We start from the raw sequence: 25,538 nt of genomic DNA on the forward strand, positions 1-25,538 counted from the left end.
TGCAATTTTTAAATTTATTGGAACATGAGTGTAGTGTATTTCTAGATTTTTATCGATATGACTTGACTTATACCATTATTTTGACACCATGTCTGATACCGATTCAGCTGATAATAGTGGATGATTATTGATATCTTTCTGAATAGAAGGACATGAGAAAAGCTGGAAGTTGTGTGAAAAAATACATCATTTTAAATGCTTACAAAAGCGAGTAATCCAACCACATTGATTTCGGAAGTTGTTAATAAAACTGCTAACTTAAGTGGAAGTGGTGTTGCTTCAGTGTATAAAGTGATTTGCAAGTATTAATCTATTAATGATTTAAGATCTCCTAAGAAACAAAACTCCACAGGTCAATTGAAGAAAAAGTTGACGATTTTCATAATTTAGATTTGTAAAAAAGTACAGAAATTTTATGTTTGAAATGAATTCCTAGAGTCAATGTGTTCTAATTCCTAGAGAGACAATGTGTTACGAATTGTAAAAGACGATAACGATATGTCAGATTTCCAGTAACAAATTTTTATAAATTGTTAAAAGGTATGAATTTTAAATATGAAAAATGGGGCTGGAAAAGTGCTTTAATTACAGAGATGATGTCATTATATGACAATACCTCTCTTAAATAAATAAAATGAGGCAAGAAGGCCATAGAACATATTATATGGATGAAACTTGGGTTAACGAAGACCACATGAAAAATTTTGTTTGGAAAGTAAAGCTCTGAATATGTCAAAAGAAGTCTTTCTGTGTGGCTTATCAATTGGTTTAAGGCTCTGTTGGATAAAGTAGGTGTTTCATAATTACGCGTATCAGCAGTGATAGCAGGTTTCTCAATGGTGGTCTGGATTTTTTGAATCTAAATCCATAAGTTAAATAGTCTTGTACAGGAGACTATCATAACAAGAACTTTTGAGTTTGTGCTGTGAACAGCACAGTCTTTTGAGAAATGGTTAATCGATGTGTTACCTCTTCTGGAAGATAATTTGGTTATTGTATTAGCCCCTTATAATTCATGTAAAAAGGAAAAAATTCCAGCCATGTCTTGGAAAAAGAATGGTATCAAAATGTGGTTTAGTTCAAAAGGAATGACATTTGAAGAGGCTGAACTTAAGGTCCAATCACTGCAAAGGGTTTTGCATATTAAAAATTATTTTAATGGATATAAAATTGATGAGTTAGAAAGATCCAGTAGTAAAACTACGCTTCAATTATCTCTCTATTGTTAACTCAATCCAGTTGAGTTAATTTGGGGATAAATCAAAAGGTACATAGCATCAGAAAATTCTACTTTTAAAATATCCGATGTTAAAAATTTATGCTTAAAAGCTGTCTATAAAACTTGCCAGCACGAATGGAAACACTGCATAAAATAAGTAATGGATACTTTTGAACTAAATTATTGGAATTAATGTGTGGTTGTTACTGAAAAATAACATCGCGTAGTTTCTTTTATATGGATTTACAGGAGATGCTTTTGATTCAGTTGCCTGAACACTTGTACATGCAGTTTTACTTCTATTCTATAATCTAACTGAATTTGGTATAGTTTCCTGAAATGGTCATGTTTACTTTGTAGAAATATTGGTTATAAATAATTGCTGCAGTAATTATTTTCTAATTATTTATGAACTTCTCAAGGAAATTAGATTTTTCCAGCATCAACATAAAAAATGCTAATGGAAGAAATCAACCTTGAGAAATCAATGTACACGTTGTTTGTGTACTGGTTGTTTGTAGATTTAAAATATGAGCCTTTTGGTTTAAGAGACATTCAGTATGTAATGATCCAAAAAAATTACAATAAATTGTAAACCGTACAGTAAGAGTCTCACAGATCTTTCTTCTGCTCAAAAAACAATAATTTCTGTAATATAAATAAAACTGTTTTTAACAAAGTGATACTGATATCAAAAAAGGTAAGACACTACATTTCTATTATTAAAATCTGTCATTAATTTAGAATTTTGTTTAAAAAAAAATAGAAAAAAAAATGTAATAGAAAATAGATAATAAAAAATGTTTAAGTGTTGCATGTAAAACTTTTATCGACCCGATTTCATTTATTAAACAATAGAAAATCGTAAGAATTGTATGATTTCTGTCACATATAAATGAAGTCATGCCAGTAAGAGTAGTGTAACAAATTTTTAACTTTTTTGCTTATATGGAATGCTTAAACATTTTTTTTAAACAAAATTTTAAATTGACAGATTTTGATAATAGAAATGTAGATAGTATTATTTTGTTAAAAGTAGTTTTATTTATATTACAGAAATTTTTGTTTTTTTTGGGTGGAAGAAATTATATCTGTGAGACTTACCATACAGTTTTCAATTTCATTGTAATTTTTTTTTATATCACTGCTTTTTGTTAGATTATTCTTTTGTTTTTTTTTTTTATGAATTACTGATTGTTGTCTCATGGATTTATTATTAAAATTTATTGCCTTTCTAGAACAAACATATACATTTTTTGAACTTCTCGGCCAATTTTTTTTTGTTGATAGATACATCATTCACTTCATACCATACTTTTCCTTTTTTATAAAACTTGTATAATGACCTTCATGAATCGAAGATCCATGATGTAATATTGCACTTATTACTTTGTAAGTGTAACCCTCATTTTTTATTGTATGTCTGGATACTTTTAATATTATTATTAAATGAATTTATTTTATTTATCTATCAGTTAGTTCAAATAGTTCTAATTGTAGAATAAGAATTTTACCAATTGAATCTATTTCTGTTTTATGAAACAAATCTTTGTTGCTACATTTGCAACACTTTCCTACTCTTCATGATTTTTTTTGTTCTATTAGCAGCTTTAATCTCTTGTAAACTAATACTTGTAGTTTTTTTAATGAAGTGATGGGAGTTAAAAAAAATTGTTTCATCTTTCATTTACATAAGAGAATTTACTGTTAAAACAAGATGTAGTTTATTTTCTTTTATTAAATTTTATTATTTCATATACATTATCATGTACTGTTACCTAGTGGCACAATTTTTAAATCCACCTTTTTGAGGAAATGTGACATATTCGAGTCCTGCGGTTTGTCAAGTGAAAGAAAAAAAAAATATTGTCTAACAAAATTTGAGGTATTTTTTGAAAGTATTCTTTATTACAAATCTAATTGAACTGAAATATAATGTTTTCATGCTTGTTTTTTAATTTTTTTTTCCATTTTCATTTCATTTTTAAATTAGATCACATTTAGAACAGTAAACATAGTTGACTTCACCGTGCTGTCCAGTTCTGTGGACTCTTACCGGTGAAGTTCTAACGAACTACTTGAAAATAAAGTATTGATTTTATACAGTTTATTTAATAATTTAGCTTTTTTTTTAAATAAAATCACAGCTAAAACTATATACTACTTCCATTACTCTATTGCTTTTTGGTAGCTGTAAGTAATTTTTTGACAGCTTGATGTCATTTTACTTCATGCTTTAAAACTATGTACATCAACTCCCAAAACAAAAATAAGTTTGGTTGAGGTCTGGCCTTAGGGGTACATAAGAGGTGTGATTGGAAAGTTTTATGACTGGGCTTATAATTTCAAAATGGCAGTACTTACAAGTTATTGTGATGGATCTCCTTCAAAGTAATTCTCTTCTGACTATACACACTGACACCAATAGTGTTTCCACTTTTGGAAGCATTCATAGAAATTTTCTTTATTAAGGGTGTTTAAGCACCCTCTTTGTATTTGCATGAATGTCTTCAACTCTGTCTGATCGGTTCCCTTTATCTGAAAATTTCAGTTTAGGAAAGAGGTTCAAGTCAGTAGAAGCTAAATCAAAGAAATAGAGAGATTGCAGAAGCATAGGTATTTGGAATTAGGTAAAAAATTCACAATCGAATACACACAATGAGCCAATATGTTGTCGTGGTCGATGATCCAGTTCTTATATCACCTGAGTGCAAATCTTTTCTGCTGCACATTTCTTTGCAAATGCTGTAAGACACCTTTTTAGTATTCCTGGGTGACCGTCTGCTCCCTAGGTGAAAATTTGTGATGTACAATTCCCTTAAAATCAAAGAAAACTAATTATTAAATACCAATGTGCAGATTTTATAAAATTTGCACATTTCATATAACTTTTACTATGTTACAAGTGCTTTACATTGTTTGAAACCAGAAAACTACTATTACTAGAAATTAATAATTAATTAATACTAGAAATTACTGTTATTACTAATATTATTTTTATTTTTTTATTACAGGTGCTTGTAATTTTTAAACAACTGTTTTATTTTCAAATATTTGTTTAGATGTTCTTCTTGCTGTATTTAGTGTACATTGGTTAGAGGAGTTCCTCTGGCTTTACCCAATAAACACCTCAAGCCTCTAATTAGGGTTAGTTGCCCTAAATTGGAAACAAAGTCAACAAGCAAACTTATCTCATCAGGCCCATGTATGGAACACAGCTCCTCTAATGACTACTCAGAAAATCAACAATCAGTTAATTAGTTCAAGATGATTTCAAGTACAAATACATTTGTTTGTAGACAGACTTACTGACTGACAGATACAAATAGTTAGTTGGCTTTGAAATCATATTACTGGAGTACCTATTTAACTCAGCCGTGAAGTTCTTTTTTCAAAATTCAAATTTATAAATTGATTTAAAGCATCTAGACTTAAAAGCATCAGAAAAGAGAGAAATATAATAAAAAGTCTTATAAAAAGGAAATTTTTAGTTGTATTGTTTGTAACATTTTATTATCATTAATCATCAATACATAAAACACAGTCATAAATATAAATATTTACCATTATGCATTGTGTGTTAAATTTATTGTGAATGAGCTTTCTCAATATTTAAAATTTCATGCTTTTGTATCCAAGATTAAAGCATGTTTTAATGCTGCTATAATATCTTTCTTTCTAATTTTTAATGTTCTTGTTTAGAATTGATTTAAAAAGAAAGCTCTTTTTTATTAACAAAATGGATCTTGACAACCTTTTACTTGTTACTCTGTGCTGAACTTGTTAGTTTATATTTTAACCCTGTGTGATATTCTAGCATGTTTTATTTTTATTCCCAACCAACCTTTCTTTGTTATTTCTTACATCTTTTATTTAAAATATTTAATTACTTTTTTATTATTTTGTGTTTTAACCTACATTTACTTGACATTCTGTTCACTTCTGGTCATTTTTTTGTTTTCTTGCTTAGTCTTTTTTTTGTGATAATAGCATGAGAGAATTTTTTTCTTTATAGTTATATTTTATATTGATTAGTTTAGTTATTTGTTTTCTGTTAATAAATGGGCATGTGTCTTTTAATGAGTTATTCTTTTTTAATTTCATTTTGCTGTGATGTTTTTGTCATATCATGTATGTGGTTTGATTTATATACATTATTTTTGCTATTATTATTGATTAATACTTCAATAATAAATCACTAAGTACTATTTTTAACTCTTAATGCCATTTTAAGATTAATTATCGTCAAATAGGATTTTTTGATAGATTAATGAAGAAAAATACGTATTCTTGTGATAATGTCATTCATTTAGCCTTTTTTATGGGTGCACATCACTGTCATTTGGTTGGTGTTGTGTTTGCTTCATTTTTTGTTAATTTTCTGGGTACAGTTTTCTCTTTTATTGTAAATCATTTTCATTTCTTTATAATGTATTTGATGTTTATTGTTTTCTTTAATTTTATTAGTATGAATAGTTGTTTGTATTACAAATGATTTTATCATATAGGTAGTGATACATTTGTCAGATTAATTAAATGGATTTATTAGTACCTATATGATAAATTTTTTTGTTATATAAACAACTCATCTTCAGGTATAATTATAATTTGTTATATTTTTTAATGTTTTATTTTATTAATATTTTCTGTTGTTAACAAATTGTTTAATCAGTTTTTAAAATCTGAATATCGGTTTTTATTTTTATTTCATTTATAGAATCTGGTGAGTTTAGGTTAATAATCCTTTAATATTTTTTTATATATAAATCTTTCTAAGTGTCATGGTATTAGATTCTTTTCTCTGAACTCTTTTTAATTAATAAAAGTCAGTCCTTTTATTAGAAAGACAAACACTGTGTTTACTGTATTGATGGTTCATGTGATTGGTGAAACAGTGCTAAATTTGGAGTGTCCTGCAGAGCAGCAGTTGCTGACCATTGAAGATCAGCCGTCTTCATTACTCAGCGTTAATTGGATCATGAAAGCTCCGATGTGGGATCCTAGTGTTGTTGTCAGCAGTGCCCTTCATCATCATGCAAGCGGTGGTGATATACAGACATGTGCTTCAATACTTCTTGCTCTTGGTGAAAAAAGGCGTAACCTTTCTAATGTATTAGATGATGCAACACAAGAACAATGGTTACTTGCTTACATTGATGTATTGTCAAGACATAAATTGTGGGATGTTGCCACCCAGGTAATTTATATCTCTTCATTGCAATTATACTAAATAATTTCTTCATATTTTAATTTAATATCCAATATGTTTTAATCTCTTAAACCTGTTAGTATCTTTTAAACTGTTTTACTATTGAACAATGATAAAAGATGTCCAGCCAGTTACTGACTCGATCATTATTATTGTATTGCTAGAATGAATGATATAATACTATATCCTAATTATATCATTTTCTATAGATTTTTCAAAATAACTCGAAATTCATAGAATTGGAATAAGGTAACAAAGTATATTTAGTTACTTTGGTAGTTGAAATTTCAAGTACCATTGAGATATTAATTTCATTTCAACTCAAAATTACTGAAGATTTTCAAAATAAGTTTTCTAGTTTATTGCCCACTGACACTTTATGTAAATAATTTTATTATGTAAATTATACATAATAATAAAAAATAATATGAAATTTTGATCTAGGAATCTAGCCACTTGATTGCAGTGGTGGTTGGTTGGAAAGTTTAATTTAGAAGTATCTAATATTATGCAATATTGTAATATTACAATATATTATAGTATGCAATATTATATGTTATAGTATGCAGTATGTTATAGTATACAATATTGTAATATTACAATATTACAATCAATATTACATTCTGTAATATTTTCATAACATCTTATTGGCATGTTTAATTTTGTCAAAATAAGTCATTACACAGGTGAACAAAAAAAAAAAAATTTGGAATCGAGTTAAAGTAGGTGATAAAAATGTATTTTTTATGCCGAATCTTAAAATGAAATCAGTTTTTCATCATCATCCTCAGACTTTTAGTCATGACCTTTTCAAATATTGAGAAACTTCTTAAATAATAGAATACAAAAATAATAATTACAATTAAAATTCCTACCATTATTTTGCAGACTTTGTTTATGTTAATTTATTTTTTCTTATTTTCCTTTTGTGTTCGGTGAAGTCTTCTCTTTTTATCATCCAGAAGTAGTCACTCATCATAGATTCATCCCATCTGTCTTGATAACATTGTTCTATCTGCAATATATCTTGATAGAATCTTTCTCCTTGTTCGTCGCTGATGTCACCCAAGTTTAAAAGGGAAAAAGTCCAAATGAGAATTTAAAAAATGAATTTTCAATGACATTCTACAGCCTAAATTTGTGTAGTTCACTAAGAGTTCATTTATAAGCTGAATATTTAACCTCAGCTAAATATTTAAACCTGTCTCCATCGATATCTAATGCTTTTACAAAATTCTTCATCAGGCCTAGTTTTATGTGTAGAGGTGGTAAAGTAATATGATCTGCTTCGATAAGGAGATTATTTACAACATTTTCCTTTCCTGGGGTAAACTGATTTATTTTTGGCCAGTCTTTAATTTAATAGTGTTTATTTGTAGTCTGACTATCCACGAACACAGGAAACACATATATTTTGTAACTCTGGAGACCGAGAAGAAGCCTTAGGTCATAAATTCGCTTTCAGGTCAGCAATGATTCACCGTGAGTGTTCATAATACTTAATAGCTTTTAAAATTTTTTATATACTTTCAAATGTCTCTTTCATTCCTACAGCATGTGCTACTGGTATAGAAGAAAACTTATTTGAGTTATGCAACAGCATTGCCTTTAAGCTTCTTTTTGATGAATCTGTGAATAAATGCCATTCACGAATAACATATTCTATGTCTAATTCAGACATTAGCCCCCTAACATCATGACAGAAATAAATTAAACCATCTCTTCTGAAGTGTTTCAATAAATTTTTGTTTTGATTTTTACATACTGACATTTTAGTATTCTTGTTTAAAAAATTGCATTCTTTAAGATGTGAAACGTGAACTTAGGAGTTCGGCATGTTGTTTCAACAAATACAAGTCACAAATTAGGTCGCTCAGTAATGCTCGTGTGATGAGGTGAGGTTCAATATTTGATTCTTCTAGAATGTAATTAATATCTATTGAAGTTGAGGATTTATTAGTTGAGTGTACTGGGAATCAGAAATTTCTTTCCAAGAGGTTGGTCGGAATCTGTAAATCAACACCAAGAAGTACTGATCTCATAGCTGAATGAACATTTGGATATGCAATATTGCTTTTATTGTTTGGATTGAAACCAGTAACATTTATTAAGGGAAAATAGCAGTCATCATAATGGTTAGTAGGCTCTTGCCAAATCATAGGTACACCAAAAGGCAAATGCTCCTTTTTTTCTTTTAACAACTACTGGGTTAGTTTAACATTGCACTTGATACATTCTACATTTGGAGCCCAGGATTTATCTTGGTTTCCCAAGTGACAATCAAAATAATGTTTTTAAGCAGTTTTCAGCAGATTTGATACTGGTTTTTGTTGACTTTTTGTGGTGAATTCCCCACAAACATAACCAAAAATGTTTGAAGAATTTCTACAAGCCTGATTTTTATTCATTGTAAAATTCAAAATATTTTAATAAATGAAAGTAAACTGAATTATTACAGAAATACTTATTTAATTATAAAAAAAATAAGTTTTGATTTATAAATATTTAATTTCTTAAAATACTTCATAAAAATGTTTCACCATAGAGTGCAATAAAATACAGTATAAAAAATGCGCGTGCACACACACACACACACACACACATACACGGACTCCGGCATGTGCCTGTAACACTAACAAATCTGGATGTTCAATAAAATACCAAAAGTTCTGTCATAAAAATTTTTCACTAAAAAATTTATGACAGTATTTATAATATATGTATGATAAAACCACTACCGCAACTAAAGAACCCAGCAAGTCATACCAAGAACCGAACTCATACTGAAGAAAATTTCATCATATTGAATTACTCATTACTTGACTCACTGTCATGTCTATACATGTTTGGCTTATGAATTATTATTCGACTGTTGTGTATCAATATAGGTCTACAGCAAGCATCACAATGTAAATCAGATGTGAATAAGCAGACATACAGTCATTAACTTATTTGTATTTTTTGTTCCACGAAAGATGGAACAATTAAATTTAAGGGGTTGCAACTTAAGAACTTTACATGATTGTTTGTTTCAGAATACATATTCAAATTCAGCATATAAAATACTATATTGAACACCTACTCCCTTTTTAGTTCCAAAATTTATGTTGACCAGTGCTATCAATACATTTTGAAACATAGGTTGGTTGGAAAGTTTAATTGAGGAGTTTGCCATAACATTCAGTAGCATTTTCATAACATCTTATCGGCATGTCTAATTTTATCAAAATCAATCATTATCAATATATTTGAATCATAAAAGGTATATTTTTTCATGTACATTTTGTTATATAAGATAAATAAGAGTAAAAAATCTATATAGATAATTTTGTGATTTGCCTGTTGGCTAGAATGAATTTTCTGCAGTACTATGTCAGAAAGTTGATATTTTTGTAGATTCTTAATTTCTGTAATTTTGTGGTAACCAGATCATTTTCAATGGATTTCATGAAATAAATGGTGCATTTTAACAATTTGATTTCAAAGGTCTCTTTAGGTCATTGGGTGTGCAATTTCAATATTGATTCTTTAATTTCATATTTCATTTTGGGCAATGTAATATTTAATAATAGGTTTCTAATTTTTTCCATCTTGTAACATTCTATTGGAAAATGATGTGTAAATTTCATACGATAATTTGAAAAAACCATTGTTAACTCATAATCTAATCATTTGATTGCAACTGCTATTTGGCTGGGATGCATAAAAGCTACTACTTTCTTAGAATATTTCCTTATATTCTAATTCATTTGCTAGTTTTCTTCTTTTTTTTTTGTTGAACTCAGTTAACTGTAATCCAGTTTATAAAATAATTATTGTTCTTTACCATCAGATTATGATACAAAAAATTATTCTTAGGTAGCTGGGTTTCACCATTTCATATACCATTGCTCTATCAATTTTCTTTTTCCTTTAGTAAAATATTTGAGAATAAGATTTCTGATTTGTTCAGTATATTGCATTTTACAGTAAAATATATTGCCTTTATAGTATATCCTACATTACATTAAAAATAATGTTTAATATTAGTACATATTCGATATATATTGTGTTGCATTGTGATCACATCTGACTGGATGAAAAGAATTATCAGTTATTGTTAATTCATTTTATGAGAAATTATTCATTTCTATGTTTGGATTAACATTCAAAAGTATGCTTAGGAACTTGAATAGTTCGGATTTTATTTTCATTGTTTCTAAAATATAACATTTTTCTCTTATTATGAAATATCTGATATATTAAATTCCTAAGGGGACTGACTGAAATGTATTGCTCAGTTGTTTATAATTCGCTAATGGAAAGATATAATTAAATAAAACAAATATCATTTCATCAATTAGGAAAGCTGGCGATCTTTCATCTATGACCTCATAGTTTCCTTCAGTTAATCATCTGTGATGAAATAAATTTTCTTAATAACCCTTCTTAATTGCAGAAAGAGTTGTCGGGCCCAAATCTGATAAGTAAGGAGACTGTGGAATAGGTTCAAATTTCAATTTCACAAGAGCCTTGGGGATTGCATGCGGTGTGTGTGGCTGTGCATTAACATGTTACAGAATATCAGTTTTATGGATTGTTGAACATGACGTAGGCCTTCTAAGGTATTTATATTTGTATGTCACACACAATTTACAGTCAAACCAGCTTGAAACAATTCAAGTTACCATCTTCTGGTACTTCTCATCTGTCACAGAAATTGGTCAGCTATTGCGAGTTTTATCCTCAATATATGCTGGTAAAGCAAATATTTGCTTTCCTCAGCTTTACCAGCAAATATTGAGAAATATATTTTGATTTCCGATGCATGAAATCTTATTACCTACCTACTCACAGTACTTCAAGCAGTAGCTTCATCATAAACAGCTTTTAGATGATGAATGTTACTAGTGTTCATTGTTTCTGTTGTTAACAATTCCATTGCTACATGTTGTTTTAGATGCATTGACACAGCAAGCATACTTGACACTGAGACAGAAAGTGAGAGAGTGTGAATAAAATGAGGGAGTGTGGTCTTAACAATAGGGGAATGAAATTACTATCTTCTTATGTAAAATTTAAAAACGCATTTTTATAGTTGATTTATTATTTGAGTTTTTTCTCATAGTTTTGGGAAATAAAACCATTAACTTCAGAGATGAATGAGGATAATATGTATGAATGTAAATGAAGTGTAGTCTTCATTTAAAGTTTTGCGTGAAACTTGTTAAATCTTAAACTTTTGAATTGCTTCATGAGGCTTTTAAAGAAGATTTGTTTGGTCCAACACAGATTTATAAATGGTATGCACCTTTCAAGGCTAGTAGAATATAATTTTAAGATGATGTTTCAGGCAACCTTACACAAGCAAAACACCAAAAAATATAGAGAAAATTCTAGAACTCATCTTGAGGATTGATGCTGAAAGAGCTTTAAATTGTGGGAGATAGGTGGAGTTGATTATGGGGTCTACTAAAAACTTTTAACATGTATCACTTGATAAAAAGCAGCGGCATGTTTCTATATGTGGTGATCTTCATGATATGGCTAACAATGATCGTACTTTCATCTCTGGGGGTCATAATCAGAAATTAAAGTTGAATTTACGTCTGCGGTCCAGATACAAAACAACCGTCATTGCAACTGAAACAGCATGTAGTTTCTAAGGCCAAAGAAGACACTACAGATCAGAAGCCCAACAAAATGTGTGCTTTTTGTGTCCTTTGGAATTTGTTCTGCTGATGTTACAGTGAATTTTGATATTTTTGTGGTGTCTTGAAGCAGTTGAGAGAGAGCTGTGAAAAAAACAGAATTGGGAGAAAAACAAAATTGGCTGTTACACCGTGACATATGCCCATTCACATATCCCTCAAAATAAATTTTTGATGAATAAAAACATGATACCTTAACCCTCCATTTCTTGGATCTGCCCCATGTGATTTTGCTTTGTTTCCCAACTAAAATTGAAGATGAAAGCTGCTGCTTTGACATTGTAAAAGATAGTGTTGTCATCCATAACAAATTGTCAGATGTGTCAATTACACATTGCTGGATGCCCATCAGTGTTGGTGAAATAATTTCACCAACATTGGTGAAAGATTTTTATAAAATTAGATAAGCAAAATAATTATTTCAGGCTTTCTCCAACTTTGTAACACCACCTCATATGTGATATGAGTACATGGAAGCTTGCGCAATCATAAATTTTGCATGGTAGAAACTTTATAACACTTGAGAAGACATGTATTGTATCAGAAAATCCACCGAAAATCTTACAATACTTCTTGGTCATACCACATCACACCACTTCGCATCATCAAGGCAATTGTGAAGTTGAAATTTGAGTCGTTCAGCATCTTTCCATACTCTGGATTTGGAACTTTGCAATTTTCACTTCTTCCTGAAATAAGGAACAAGTGAAAAATAAGGAAGTGTGGTTAATGAATAAGGGCTACGTGTGGTTAATTCATTAACCACACGTCTGAGGAGTGGTTGACCAGAGTCTGTTCCAGACTACATGTTTACTGGTACATTTAACTTACACTGCAGCTATATCAGGCCTGGCAAGCCGGTAGTAGTAATTGCATTTGCCTTTACACACACACACACACACACACACACATCCAGACATGGCAGTAGCTGGAAAACTGGTTGGAGAAATATTTTTAGTTTATTATACTGAAATTATTGAATGTAATTAACTGTTTGGTAATAAGTAAACATAAACCTGTTGAATGTGATAGGTTATTCAGTTGTCATGGATACCATCTGTCTGCCAGTTAAATCAGCAGTCAACATCGGTTAGTACAAATTGCAGTAGATGTACTAAAGCATTAGTTCGAAGTGGATGGTTATGTGATACATGTCGTAGTCTTGATTGTGCAATTTGCAGCATTTGTCATCAGGTTAGTAAACTGTTATTAGTGATAAAAACAAATTCTTTTTTATTTTATTTTTATAATGTAGTTAAGGAATCATTTCTGTAGCAACGTCATCATCATTTTTAGTCCCCTTTAATCCAGGTTTCCTCGGGTTGGGCCTTCTACAAAATTTCTTCGTCTACCTCGATTTATGAACCATCTGTTTTCATTAGTCTCATCACATCCTTTCTCTTGCACACTTCCTTCTTCAATGTATTTATCCATTTCATTATTGGTCTGCCTCTTGGTCTTCTATGTGTTTCCTCTGCATGGATCATCTTGTTGGTAATCTTTCCTCATCCGTTCTTTCAATATGTCCAAACCACCTGAGCCTTGATCTTTCAATTGACTTGACTAGGCTTCCCAATTTCAATTCCTCTCTAATCATTCTGCTCTTTACCCTATCCCTTCATGTCTTCCCTAGCATGCTTCTCTTGAATTTCACTTCTGCAGGCTGTACTCGACCCTCCATATTTCTTCCGTGTGTCTAGGTTTCTGCTGTGTAGGTCAGAATTGGGTTAAAGTACGCTTTATACTTAATTTAATTATATTGTAATGTACCTCCTTGTTCCAGACCAGATTTCTTATGCTCTGATAAAATCCACTTGCCTTCTGTACTCTTGTACATATTTCTTTAACCATTCTTCCATTCTCAGAAAAACTGTTCCCCGATAAGTAAACTCTTTTACCCTTTCTATTTTTCTACCATTATTGGCACTATCATATGCATTTACTATGTCCAATAACACCATTACTAATTTCTTATAATCCCACTTCTCTCAGCCAGATCATTAAATAAGTAAATAATAAAAGACTAATCAGTCTAGAAGTTTATCATATAAATATTGGTTTTATTGACTCAACTTTTTAAAAATCTATTTGTATATTCTGTTTATTATACTATTAGAGAAATTTGTTCTAAATTATCAGTATTTATTCAAATATATTATAAGAATTTCAGCATTAATAACCTTGTTGAATATTTTAAATATATTTCAATAAAAGTTCTCAAGTACTCAGAAGTGCTCGTTTTTTAATTATAATAATTTTCTAATGAAATTTTTTTGTATTATTGAGGATGTTCCTCTAATAATCCTGTTGTAAGAATTTTAAATAAACACATTAGGTATTATTACTATTATTATTGAAAAAATAACCTTTTAACAGAAGTAAATGCCATTTTAAGACACAGCCATCGAAAAGGTAAAAAAATTAAAGATATTTAGGTTTATGATGATAGAAGATTGGAAGAGCACAATGGAAATACAAGAAGGATAGCAATACCAAAGGAAACCTTCAGTACGAAGCGGAAATTATTATGTGCTAAAAGTCTGGGAGTTAAGAAAGAAGTTAGCTGAGCGCTATGCATGAAGTGTCTTATATGGTAGTGAAGCACATACAACAAGGAAGTGGGAGGGGACTAAGCACTAACACAGTAAGATAAAGTGAGGAATGAGGAAGTAATGGACAGGATTAAGAAGATAAAGCACTTTTACAGGTAGTACAAATAAGAAAAGGAAACCGGTTAGGATATGCGGTTAAAGAGCAGAATCTTAATTATTGCATTGGAAGGGTCAGTCGAAGGAGAAAGAAAGTAAAGTGAAGAATGATGAAATAGATGAGGTAATGATTAGAAACTATAAGGGGACAAAGAAGGAGGAGGCTGGAGACAGGAGTAGATTAATACAGCAGTGATGTGAGGTATCTGCTGCCAGGCAGAACACCAGACGATGATGATGTGATTGGAATCTCGTCTAGGTTATAGCCATCTGAGGATACGGTCTACAGAGATTTAAATTTAAGTATGATAATTTTACTCTGTTAATAATTTTTTCTTTTCTATTAACACAGGTTGTTAAAGGTCTGTATGTGTGGTGTCAAGGATGTGCACATGGTGGTCACTTATCACATATACAGGAGTGGCTAGAAGAAAATGTAGAGTGCCCTTCTGGATGTGGACATCACTGTGAATATTCATAACAAAACATAGTATTTGTATATATTGTTATCAACATACTTGTTATGATGTTATTTATTTAAATAATGTAAGTGTTATTCAGTCAAATAATTAAATTAAATAAATGCTAAAAAAAATTATAGGTAAGATAAATGTATTTTTTAGACAGTACATCCTGACTTCACAGTCAACTGCTCCTAGGCTCAGTTTCAGTTCCTAGGATAGGCTCTGCCTTTTTTCACCCAAGAAAACTATAATTGAGCATCATGTTCTTATTGTCATAGTATATGATAACAAGTTTTTTTTTAATAAAACAATAAAACAAAAAAAAATTGTTTATTTATTGTTTAAAACAAAAAATAAATCATAATCTCAGTTATTTTACTTGTTCCTAAGGTAAGTTTTTTGTTTTCTTATATTGTGATTGTTTTTAACAGAACATTGCATATTGTTATGAGAACTATTTAATGACTACTTTTGTTTGGTAGTCTAGGCTTTACATTGATTTTTGATTTTTTAGTTTATGTTCAAACATATTCTGTTGTAAATGCAGAATATTGTCATCCAGTTTATTCCCTGCCACTGTGAAATTGCTTTTTAATAAATAAACCACCTCTTTTCTTAAAAAAAAAGAAAGACAATTTAACTACAATGAGTGATTTCATTCTGATAGAGCTGTAATTTATCAGTATCTTTTCATTTTTTAAATGAACATTTCATCAAAAATGCCTTCCTCTTGACTTTCACTAATTGCTGCTGTACTGAATATCCTACATAAGCGTTTCTTAAACTTTCTGATAACTTTTTTATGGAACTTTTTTCATGGAACCCATGGTTTATTTCAATAGTATGGTTTTAATGCAACATTTTGTAAATGGATTCAAAATTAATAAAAAAAAGCATGCACCTCGTTCTTTAGCTCAAAAGTATGGGTTAGTATCTTTCCTTTAGATACATTAGACTTTAGTATTGGCAAGATGTTACAAAAAAATCCCACTGCATAAGCTAGTGGAAGCGATGGTTAGTTGAGATTTAATTTTTTAATTTCATGGGGCATTAATTTTCATTGTTTTATCTTGAATATTATGAAAAAAGCTTGTAAATTTAGCGGAACCCTTGAGTGATCTCCATAAAACCCCAGAGTTCTGTGGAACACAGCTTAAAAAACACTTTCCTAGATTATGGTTTATCTATATTAATGTCCGTCTTTCCCCCCAGAATGATAATTAGGCAGTGTATTTGTGTATTGATAAATACACAAAATTATGACTGATGGGAACTACTGTGAATCAACCCTGGGATGTCAGTGTATCGATAAATTGTTCAGTATGATTTATTTAAATTATTAAATACATTTTGATCTCCTTGTAATTTTGTTTCTATAAATATTGTTTTAATTAATAAAAAATTATCCATATTTTATTTCCATTATAGATTGGTTGAATACAGAATAAAATTATTACAATAATGAAAAGTTTATAAAATTTCATATAGCTTAATTAAAATTAATTAATTATGAATTATTACTTCGCTATGTTAGTTGTTGAATATCCCAATTTATATGCACCATAGTTTTATGGTTTTTAGTGACCATAAAATTGTGGTTTTTAAGCTGATCTCATTTAGTATTAGTAACTCATTCTTAATGAATTGTTACATTATTTCATTGTAAATATAAAAATCATTTAACAACCTTTTGTCTTTTGTTATATAAGTTGAAAATGATTCATCAGTATTATTTAATATTAATGTTATTGATGAAATATTTATCTGTTTTATTAATGGCTGAATAATATTAATTATAATTTATATAAACTGATAAATTGTTGACTTTTAATAATTTTTATGTAATAAATTTTTTTAAGAATACATACTTGTTTATTTCATTATTTATAATTTATAACTTTATTCACCATTGCCAGATGGTAACATGAGGTCAGTTATCAAAGGTTCCTGAACTTTTAAAGAAGTATGCTAATGTAAATTGTAGCATTGTAGGTAAGTGGTTCTGTGTAGTGTCATTCTTTGACATCTGTCTTAGTGGTGTCTAAAATTTATTGTGTATATATATATATATATATTATATATAAAACAGTGAATTGCTGTTGGATGAGGATGATGCTCAAATGCAACAACAGCTCGCAGATCAGTTAAATGTAACACAAGAAGCCATCTCCATCAGTTCCACATGAACTGAATGAAAGACAGCAAGAAAACTGAAAAACCACTTGCAAAATGCTGCTCGCCAGGTACGAATTGTGACAGGTGATGAAAAGAGCATATATTTCAAGAATCCTAAGCGTAAAGATCATGGTAACTCCAGGAGAACCATTGACATCGATTGCAAGGCCAAATCGCTATGGAAACAAGACAATGTGTGATGATCTCTGTGTTTGGTGGGATCAGAAGGGTGTGATGTATTATGAGCTGCTAAAACCTGACAAAACCATTAATACTGAATGCTACTGATAACAAATGATCGATTTGAATCAAGCATTTTGTGAAAAATGACCAGAATATAAAAAAAGGCTACACAAGGTGATTTTGTTTCATGATAATGCACCATCACGTACAGCAAAACCAGTCAAGGAACAACTGAGGCGTTGAGTTGGAAAATACTTTCGCATGCAGCTTACTCACCAAACTTGGCTATGTCCAACTACTATTTATTTGCATCGATGGGACACGCACTTGCTGAGCAGTGCTTCACTTCTTATGAAAATGTACAAAAAAGGCCTCAATGATTGGTTTACCTCAAAAGAGCAACAATTTTTTTGGCGTGGCATTCATAAAGTGTCAGAGAGATGGGAAAAATGTATAGCTAGTGATGGACAATATTTTGAATAAAATATTTTTTATCATTTTCATAAAATAAACATGTATTCTCTATACAAAAATCCTGGTTTCATATTTACACAGCTGGTATATATATATATATATATTATTTATATATATTTTTTTTAAGTTCCTTTAAGAACCATATTTCTCTGTACTGTAGTATATAAATTTGAAGGACTTTGATCAACCTAAGCACAAAATAGTAAATAAAGTAGGATGCCACTTGCTTTATTTTATCATAAACATTTTCATGAATTTTATGCATCCTCAGTTATAACTTAATCCTTTTTTTAAAAACCAATAAAAACTTTGTTAGATTTATTTGTTGCTCACGTCAAATTTCATATTACACATAAACATTATCAAGAATAATTAAAAACTTTTTTAACAAAAATTAAAAATTACATGTATAAAAAATATGACATCAGTTGATACTAATATTAAAGTGAAAAATTAAAATATAATAAATATATGTGTGGTCTGGCTAGCCAGTGTTATGTTGCTATACAGATTTGAAATAGATTGAATTGAATTATACATTAACAAGTGCTGCCATCTACTGCAGCTTTTATAATCGTTTCATCCTCATACTCTGTTTGTAGGTTGATCAAGTTAAATCAACTTTTATATTTATATTCATAAAATCTGTCTAAAATGACTAAACCCCTATTATTATCATTCATATTATATTTTTTTGATTCTAATATTTCCCAGTTTTTGATTTTTATAATAGTTTTTCCTATATAAAATATTTCAAAGAAATAAATGACCCCCATTAAAACATTTTTTAAAATAACTAAAAGTTTTAATAGCAAAATACCACATTATTTTTAATTATAACAATAATGTAACATGCTCTTCAGATTATACCCTTTTGAACAAAGTGCATAAATATTAACCAGACTTCCAAAAATATGTAGATCTGGTATACCTATATAACCTTTAATTAATTTTACAACTGTGCAGTCTTATATTAGCTACAAAATAATAGATAAAAAAGATTTAACAATTGGAGATACTAGGATGATTAGCCATCATGTCAGATTTATCTACAGGATTTTGGAAATAAAATTATTTATGTCAATACTCATACTCATGATATCTTATTATGGGCCAGCTATGTTGATGATATTTTTGTTGTCTATAATCCCATTATATGTAATGAACATCTAATGTGAACAAATTAAACTCATACTATAATGGGATGAAATTTACTTTTTAAATTGATATAAATTATTTAGATGTTAGTGTTGAAATGAATAATAAAAAATAATTTTATAACTTAAGTGTATAGAAAACTCACAACCAATAAAACCACAATACATAGATATTCAAATCATCCGTGGTCACATAAAATTAATACATATACAAACATGGTTAATAGAGCAATTAATTATACACAATATGAAAATAAAAGTAAATTAAACAAAGAAATAGATATTATAAAACAAATTGGTATATATAAAAGTTATAGTGAATCTTTAGTTGATGTCATTTATTGGTATAAATACCAATCAGTCATTTGATACCAACCAGTCATTTATTGGTATAAATGACATCAATTTTTTGTGTGTTTAAAATATGTATATACTGATAGCATTGTTGAAAATATAACAAAGTTTTATGATAAAATAAACAAGATTTTCTGAACATTTAAGATATTATAAAAATCAAAAACTGGGTTTCTCTAATGTTTCTGGCCATATTAATAATAAACATTCAATATCTGTTATTCAAACAAATTTGGAAATATTAGAAATCAAAATATATAATATAAATGCTAATAATAGGGGTTTAGACATTTTAGAGAGATTTTATATATCTAAATATAAAAGGAGATTTAATTTGATAACCTACAAACATAGTATGAGGATGACATGATCAAAAGCAGCAGTAGATGGCAGCATTTGTTCAGACATTGTTAACGTAAAATTCAATCTATTTCAAATCTGTACAGTAATATAACATTGGCTAACCAGACCATACATATATTTATTCTATTTTAAACTATTTAATTTTAGTATATTTATCAATTGACATCATATTTTTTATATATGTAATTTTTAATTAATTAATTTTTATAATTTATATTTTTTTTTAAATTAAGTTTTTATTGTTTTTTACAAAAACATTTTTTATTATTCTTGATAATGTTTGTGCAATATGTAATTTGATATGAATAATTTAAAAAATGGATTTCAACTGAGGATGTGAGAAATGCACAAAACATTTTTGTATATATGATAAAATAAGGTAAGTGCCACCTTACTTTATTTATTATTCTGCACTTAGGTTGATCAAGTTCTTTAAGTTATATATATATTTTATTTTTTTATTTATTTTAGGAAGTGCCTATTAATGAGTAGCAACTTGATATTAAAATATTAAAACCTAGAATAAAAATACAGGATCATCTAAAAAGGTTGCAGCAATTAAACCAAAATCATATCTCCCTACGTAATCAGGGTGAAGTGTTAATTGGAACTGAAAAACAATTGGGATATTAAGTTTTATTTAGACATGACTGGCTGTGACCTTGAGCTGATGCACACAATACACAATGCATCTCTTGTCAGTCCGTGCGGTGGCAGCAGTTTAGCAGAAAGCAAAATGCATTTTGTGGTTAGTGGAGTATAAATCAGTTATAACTGTTTAATGGACTTCCCTGCATTTTTATGGTAATGATCTACCTCATGCAAACAGTATTAGACAACGGTATGAGCAGTTTAAGAAATCTGGCAATGTGAAAATGAAAAAGTACCCTACGACCCAAAACAAGTGACGAAGCAGTTGAGTGAGAATTTACACCAAATTTGTTTGCAAGTTGACCAAATTGAACAAGAAATTATCGTTCCTGTAATATTTAATCAAGATGATGCACCCCCACACTTTAGCCTAGGCATTCGACGTGCTTATAATGAAAGATTCCCTAATCATTGGATTGGTAAGGTCAGTCCTGTGCTTTGGTCAACAAGAAGCCCAGATTTGACACCCGTAGACTTTTTTCTATGGGTATATGTTAAAAACATGTCTACTGTGAAAAAATCAGGGATATACAACATTTAAGACAATAGATTGCTGCTGCAGTTTCCACAGGTTTTTTTACTAATTTTTGGTTGGTGGATTTTTAACAAAATGTTGTTTCATTATCTCTCTTAGTTTTTGAGATACATTTTTTTAAATTGCTGCAACCTTTTTAGATTACTGTATTTTGAGTAATGAAATGATTAAACTAGTTATGTTAATTAGTAAACTGGAGATTGTTATGATTTAAGATCAGTCATCAGTTAAAAAAGGGACAGACCTCTTCATGGAATAATGCTCATGTTGCATACAGTATATTAATAAAATTGTTCATTATGTGAATTGACACTGGCATTGCTTTTGTTTCAATTTTTTGACCAAAAGTAAAGATAACTGTCCTTCCTGAGACAAACTGCTCATCTTGTTTCAGTAGACCTTTTATGTTTTTTCAAACTGAGCCTTTTTAAAGAACGATATTTGAGAGGATTAAGACTATTAAAGGAAATTCACAGAGACCTGTATCTAAATTCAAAAGACATGATCCTAGACTGTTTTCAGGAGTGGCAACAGTGTTTGGATAAGTTGTCCATATAAGGAGATGAGTACTTCAGACAATGTTTGGATAACTTGTCCATATAAGGAGATGAGTACTTCATAGCAGATAAGACTTGCTTAGTTATTGTTATTTCTAAAAATGTAAAGAAAAAATTTTGATTAGTTCTTGTATATTCTGTATTTTTATATATAAACTCCAATCATGTTAAACCCCTACAAACTTACACTTAACATTTACCAACAAACATGAAAATCTGCAATACTCTTTGAAACAAACTTGATGTCACATTTTTTGATAATATTTTATGTGCCAGAATAATTTTGCTGCTGCTTTTAAAGTCACAGTTTCAAATTTTCAGTACCAATTGAATTGTGTCTGATTAATTTATTTTAATTTCCAATGTATTCGCCTCTAAAAAAAGAGTTAACTCAAAGAGCTGTAGCAGATACAGCCATTGGTTTTTTTTCTTTTTCAGAGCACCAACAGGAACATCAACACTTACATTTGAAGCCACCAGTCTAAAGCACCAATACTGCATTACCAGTAATTTAGTTATGAGTTATAGTGTAGAAAAGGATTGGGAATCCTTAATTTATCTGACTGTATTTCTACCCCAGGTTGGAGGAGTGAATGATAGTATTTCATTCCCAGGTTGGGGTTGAAATACTGTAGTTTTCACACCCTTCATATGGTTCTAAAAATTTATCAGAAACTACACAATACCATTTGAGACAAAGGATAAGAAGGGCCTCCTCCAGGGAGTGAGCATTCATCCTTGAATTATAAATTTATAATACAATAATTTATTGTTATGCGATTAAATAGATAAATCTTAATTCTGATGGGTACATAAAAATACATTACATGGATCACATTAATATAAGATAAATTATAAATATAAAACAATAAGATAAAAAAGACATCATATTAATTATTTAAATACAAATATATGCCAATCCCTGTGATGGAGTGGTAAATAATTAACAATTCAGGTGCTGGTAATGAAAATTATTTTGATCATGTATTTAAATCATCAACTGAATAACTTTGTTTAATAAGAAGAAACCTTTGAATTGTATTTTAGATAAATTGGTGGAAGAGTTTTCAAATGGTTTGTTAATTTATTAAAAATGGCTATAGTAGCATAATAAGTCTGTTTCTCTTACGCTAAAGTATTGTGTTGAGTTATATGAAAAGACTTTCATTGTCTGGTTTGGTAAACGTGGATATTGTTATTTTTTAAGAGTAAGTGGACATCATATTTAGCAAAGATTCCAAATTCATAAATGTAAATGAAGGATAAGTTTGTTACTTAACCTCACTAACTGCTAGTTCTGTGTAAAAATTAAAAAGTGACAGGGATAGGGAACATCCTTGTTTGAGTCCTTTTTTTGTTACTGCTTCTTTCTTATACTCTTTGGTTATTACTGTTGGTCTCATGATTCATAGAGGGAGTAAATAAATTTATCGTACTTTTAAGATTTCGACTGTGATATTATCAATTTTTAGTGTACTAGTTGTAAGTTTTTAGTCTAGTTTTAGTGATGTCAGTTATAGTTTTTATTCGTTTTAAGTTTTATTTTATTTTTAATATTTTAGTTTTTAACTTAATTTTAATTGTTATGTTAGTTATAGTTTTCAGGTTAGTTTTTCAGTCTTTCTGTTATGCGAGAAGGGGCCTTTGCACACCTCTCGGATTTTGTTAAATTCTACTTATTTTTAGTTAAATTTTAGAATTTAGCTGTGATATTAGTTGTAAGTTTTTTTGTTAGACTAGGCTTAGTTTCTTTTATTTTTTTATATGAAAAAAATTATTCCGGGCGATGATAACGCGTAGGTGTATTTTTGCTTCCAAAAAAAATTGACTCACCCGTTGTTGATAAATCCTTTAAGGACGATTTAAGAGCCTTTTCTTTTTTAGATTCTATGTTGTCCATTACTCTAAATTTTTTTAAAAATAAAATAATAAATTCAAAAAGAAAAAAAATAATTTTGTTTAAAAAAATAAATAAATGTAACTTAAATAAAAATTTAAATAAATAAATGTACTTTAATAAAAATTTAAACAAATAAATGTAACTTGAATAAAAATTTAACTTAAAAAAAACAATAAATTTTTCTAACCAAATTCTAATTCTAAATAATAATTATAAATGAGAACAAAGAAAATCTGGCATTTATAAATATATATAGTTACGTTAGTAATTATAATTGATCACATCATTGTTGTAAGGCTTTTTTCCTCTATAATTAATCAAATATTTTAACTGTATGGATTTTGAATAAGATAGCTATTAAAAATGAAATAATGAAAAGTAAAACTAAACAAAGTACCATAAAAATGTAGAAAATACATTTCTTACATAGTTGCAAAGCCACCTTCTGCCTAAGTCATAATTTCACTTATTTTTAATTTGAGATTCTGCTTCTAATATTACCTAATTTAATAGATGTGTGGAAATTATGATGTTGCTATTTCATCTTTGCTTCTTTAATTTGCAAAATGAAAGTGCAAACTCATCTGTAGATTTGCTGCTGCTAAAAATCTTGATGTTTCAGGCAAAATAAACTGTATAAGGAATTATAGTAAATACAAATATTGTTGTACTTGCAGAATCACATTTTAAAAAAAAAATCACTTCTGATTGCATTCATTGAATAAAAATAGAAAAAGTTATATTTAGTTTTGTATTGCATCGTGCCGATTAACTTGATCACTAATACTCATTAAAGTAACCATATTTTTCACCGAATTCAAATCAAAGTTCTGCAACATTTAAATACTAATGAGAGCAGATTTCTGATGACTTAACTACTTGTCTAATTAACAGATTTATCATGTTTAGACTTTATCAGTCAACAACTACTCTCCCCCCCCCAAACCGTCAAGGCGGGCGCATACAGATCCAGATCTCACTGTAGCTGAGTTGTCAAGCCGTGGTGTGCAGGTTTCAGCCTGGTGACGTGTATGCGCCAGGTTTAGACCAGTGCTTTTCGGTCAATTTCATAAACTTGCCCTGTTCATTGAAGTACATTGTTCGGGCCTTCCCATGGAGTTTGTGAACATATCGACCATCGCGAGCAGGGCCGGCGTGCTGTCAGACGAACACTTGGTCGTCCACGTCGAATGTCGGTTGCTCTTCTCTGTTGCCGGTGAACTTATTTGACAGTAGACCTCCTGGAGTGCTGCTGCCTTCTCCTCTATTTCCTCAATGGGTTGAAGCGGTTCCTATAATTTTGGGTGCTGCCAGTCCCCAATGAGCAGTTCGCTAGGTGGCGAGCCGGTCGCGGTGTTAGCCCGATTCCGTAATGCGAACAGCACTCGTGGCACACTTATCCCATGTTAGGTGTTGGACATCCTGCTCGAGGGCTGTTCTCAATGTTTTCTTTACCTCCTCATTACGACGCTCCGTGGGATTTGTCCGTTGACGGTATACGGGTGTAGTCCATGTGCAATGTATCGTTGGCGGCATAACTTCTTCCATTTCCGACTTGTGAGCTCAGTCCCGTTGTCTGTCAGGACGACCGCAGGATAGCCCCAGCGGCAAAATACTTTCTCCTCCAAACAGCTTAAGATGGTGTCCGTGTCAGCTCGAGGAGACTAGCCTCTACCCAGCGAGAAAACAGGTCAGTCGCCACCACTAGGAACCTGTTGCCTCGTTTCTTTTCTAGGTATGGGCTCATTAAGTCAACCGCCACATGCTTCCAACAAGCTATATGTCTCCGGGGTCTCTGATTGTCTGATGGAGGGTTTGGCTTTCGTTTGTAGCGGGCGCATGTGTGGCATTCCCGTATGTACTGCCAAACGTCCTTTGTAAGGTCTTGCCATTCGTAGT

The 25,538-nt window shown here is 29.9% G+C and overlaps 1 protein-coding gene across 2 annotated transcripts in view; it reads left to right on the forward strand.

The window, feature by feature from the left end:
* The window catches only part of Wdr24 (WD repeat domain 24), a 60,270-nt gene extending 43,117 nt beyond the window's left edge, over positions 1-17,153 (forward strand). The window contains exons 9-11 of one of the 2 annotated variants that reach the window (XM_075372667.1): positions 6,115-6,416; positions 13,151-13,312; positions 15,179-17,153. In XM_075372667.1, the coding sequence (XP_075228782.1) occupies positions 6,115-6,416; positions 13,151-13,312; positions 15,179-15,307 (593 nt within the window). In that variant the 3' untranslated portion in view covers positions 15,308-17,153. The remainder of the gene's footprint in view (positions 1-6,114; positions 6,417-13,150; positions 13,313-15,178) is intronic. The other variant, XM_075372668.1, reaches the window with a different exon arrangement.
* The last annotated feature ends 8,385 nt before the right edge of the window (positions 17,154-25,538 follow it).

The sequence above is a fragment of the Lycorma delicatula genome, chromosome 8 (assembly GCF_047948215.1).
Source record: "Lycorma delicatula isolate Av1 chromosome 8, ASM4794821v1, whole genome shotgun sequence".
Lineage (NCBI taxonomy): Eukaryota > Metazoa > Arthropoda > Insecta > Hemiptera > Fulgoridae > Lycorma > Lycorma delicatula.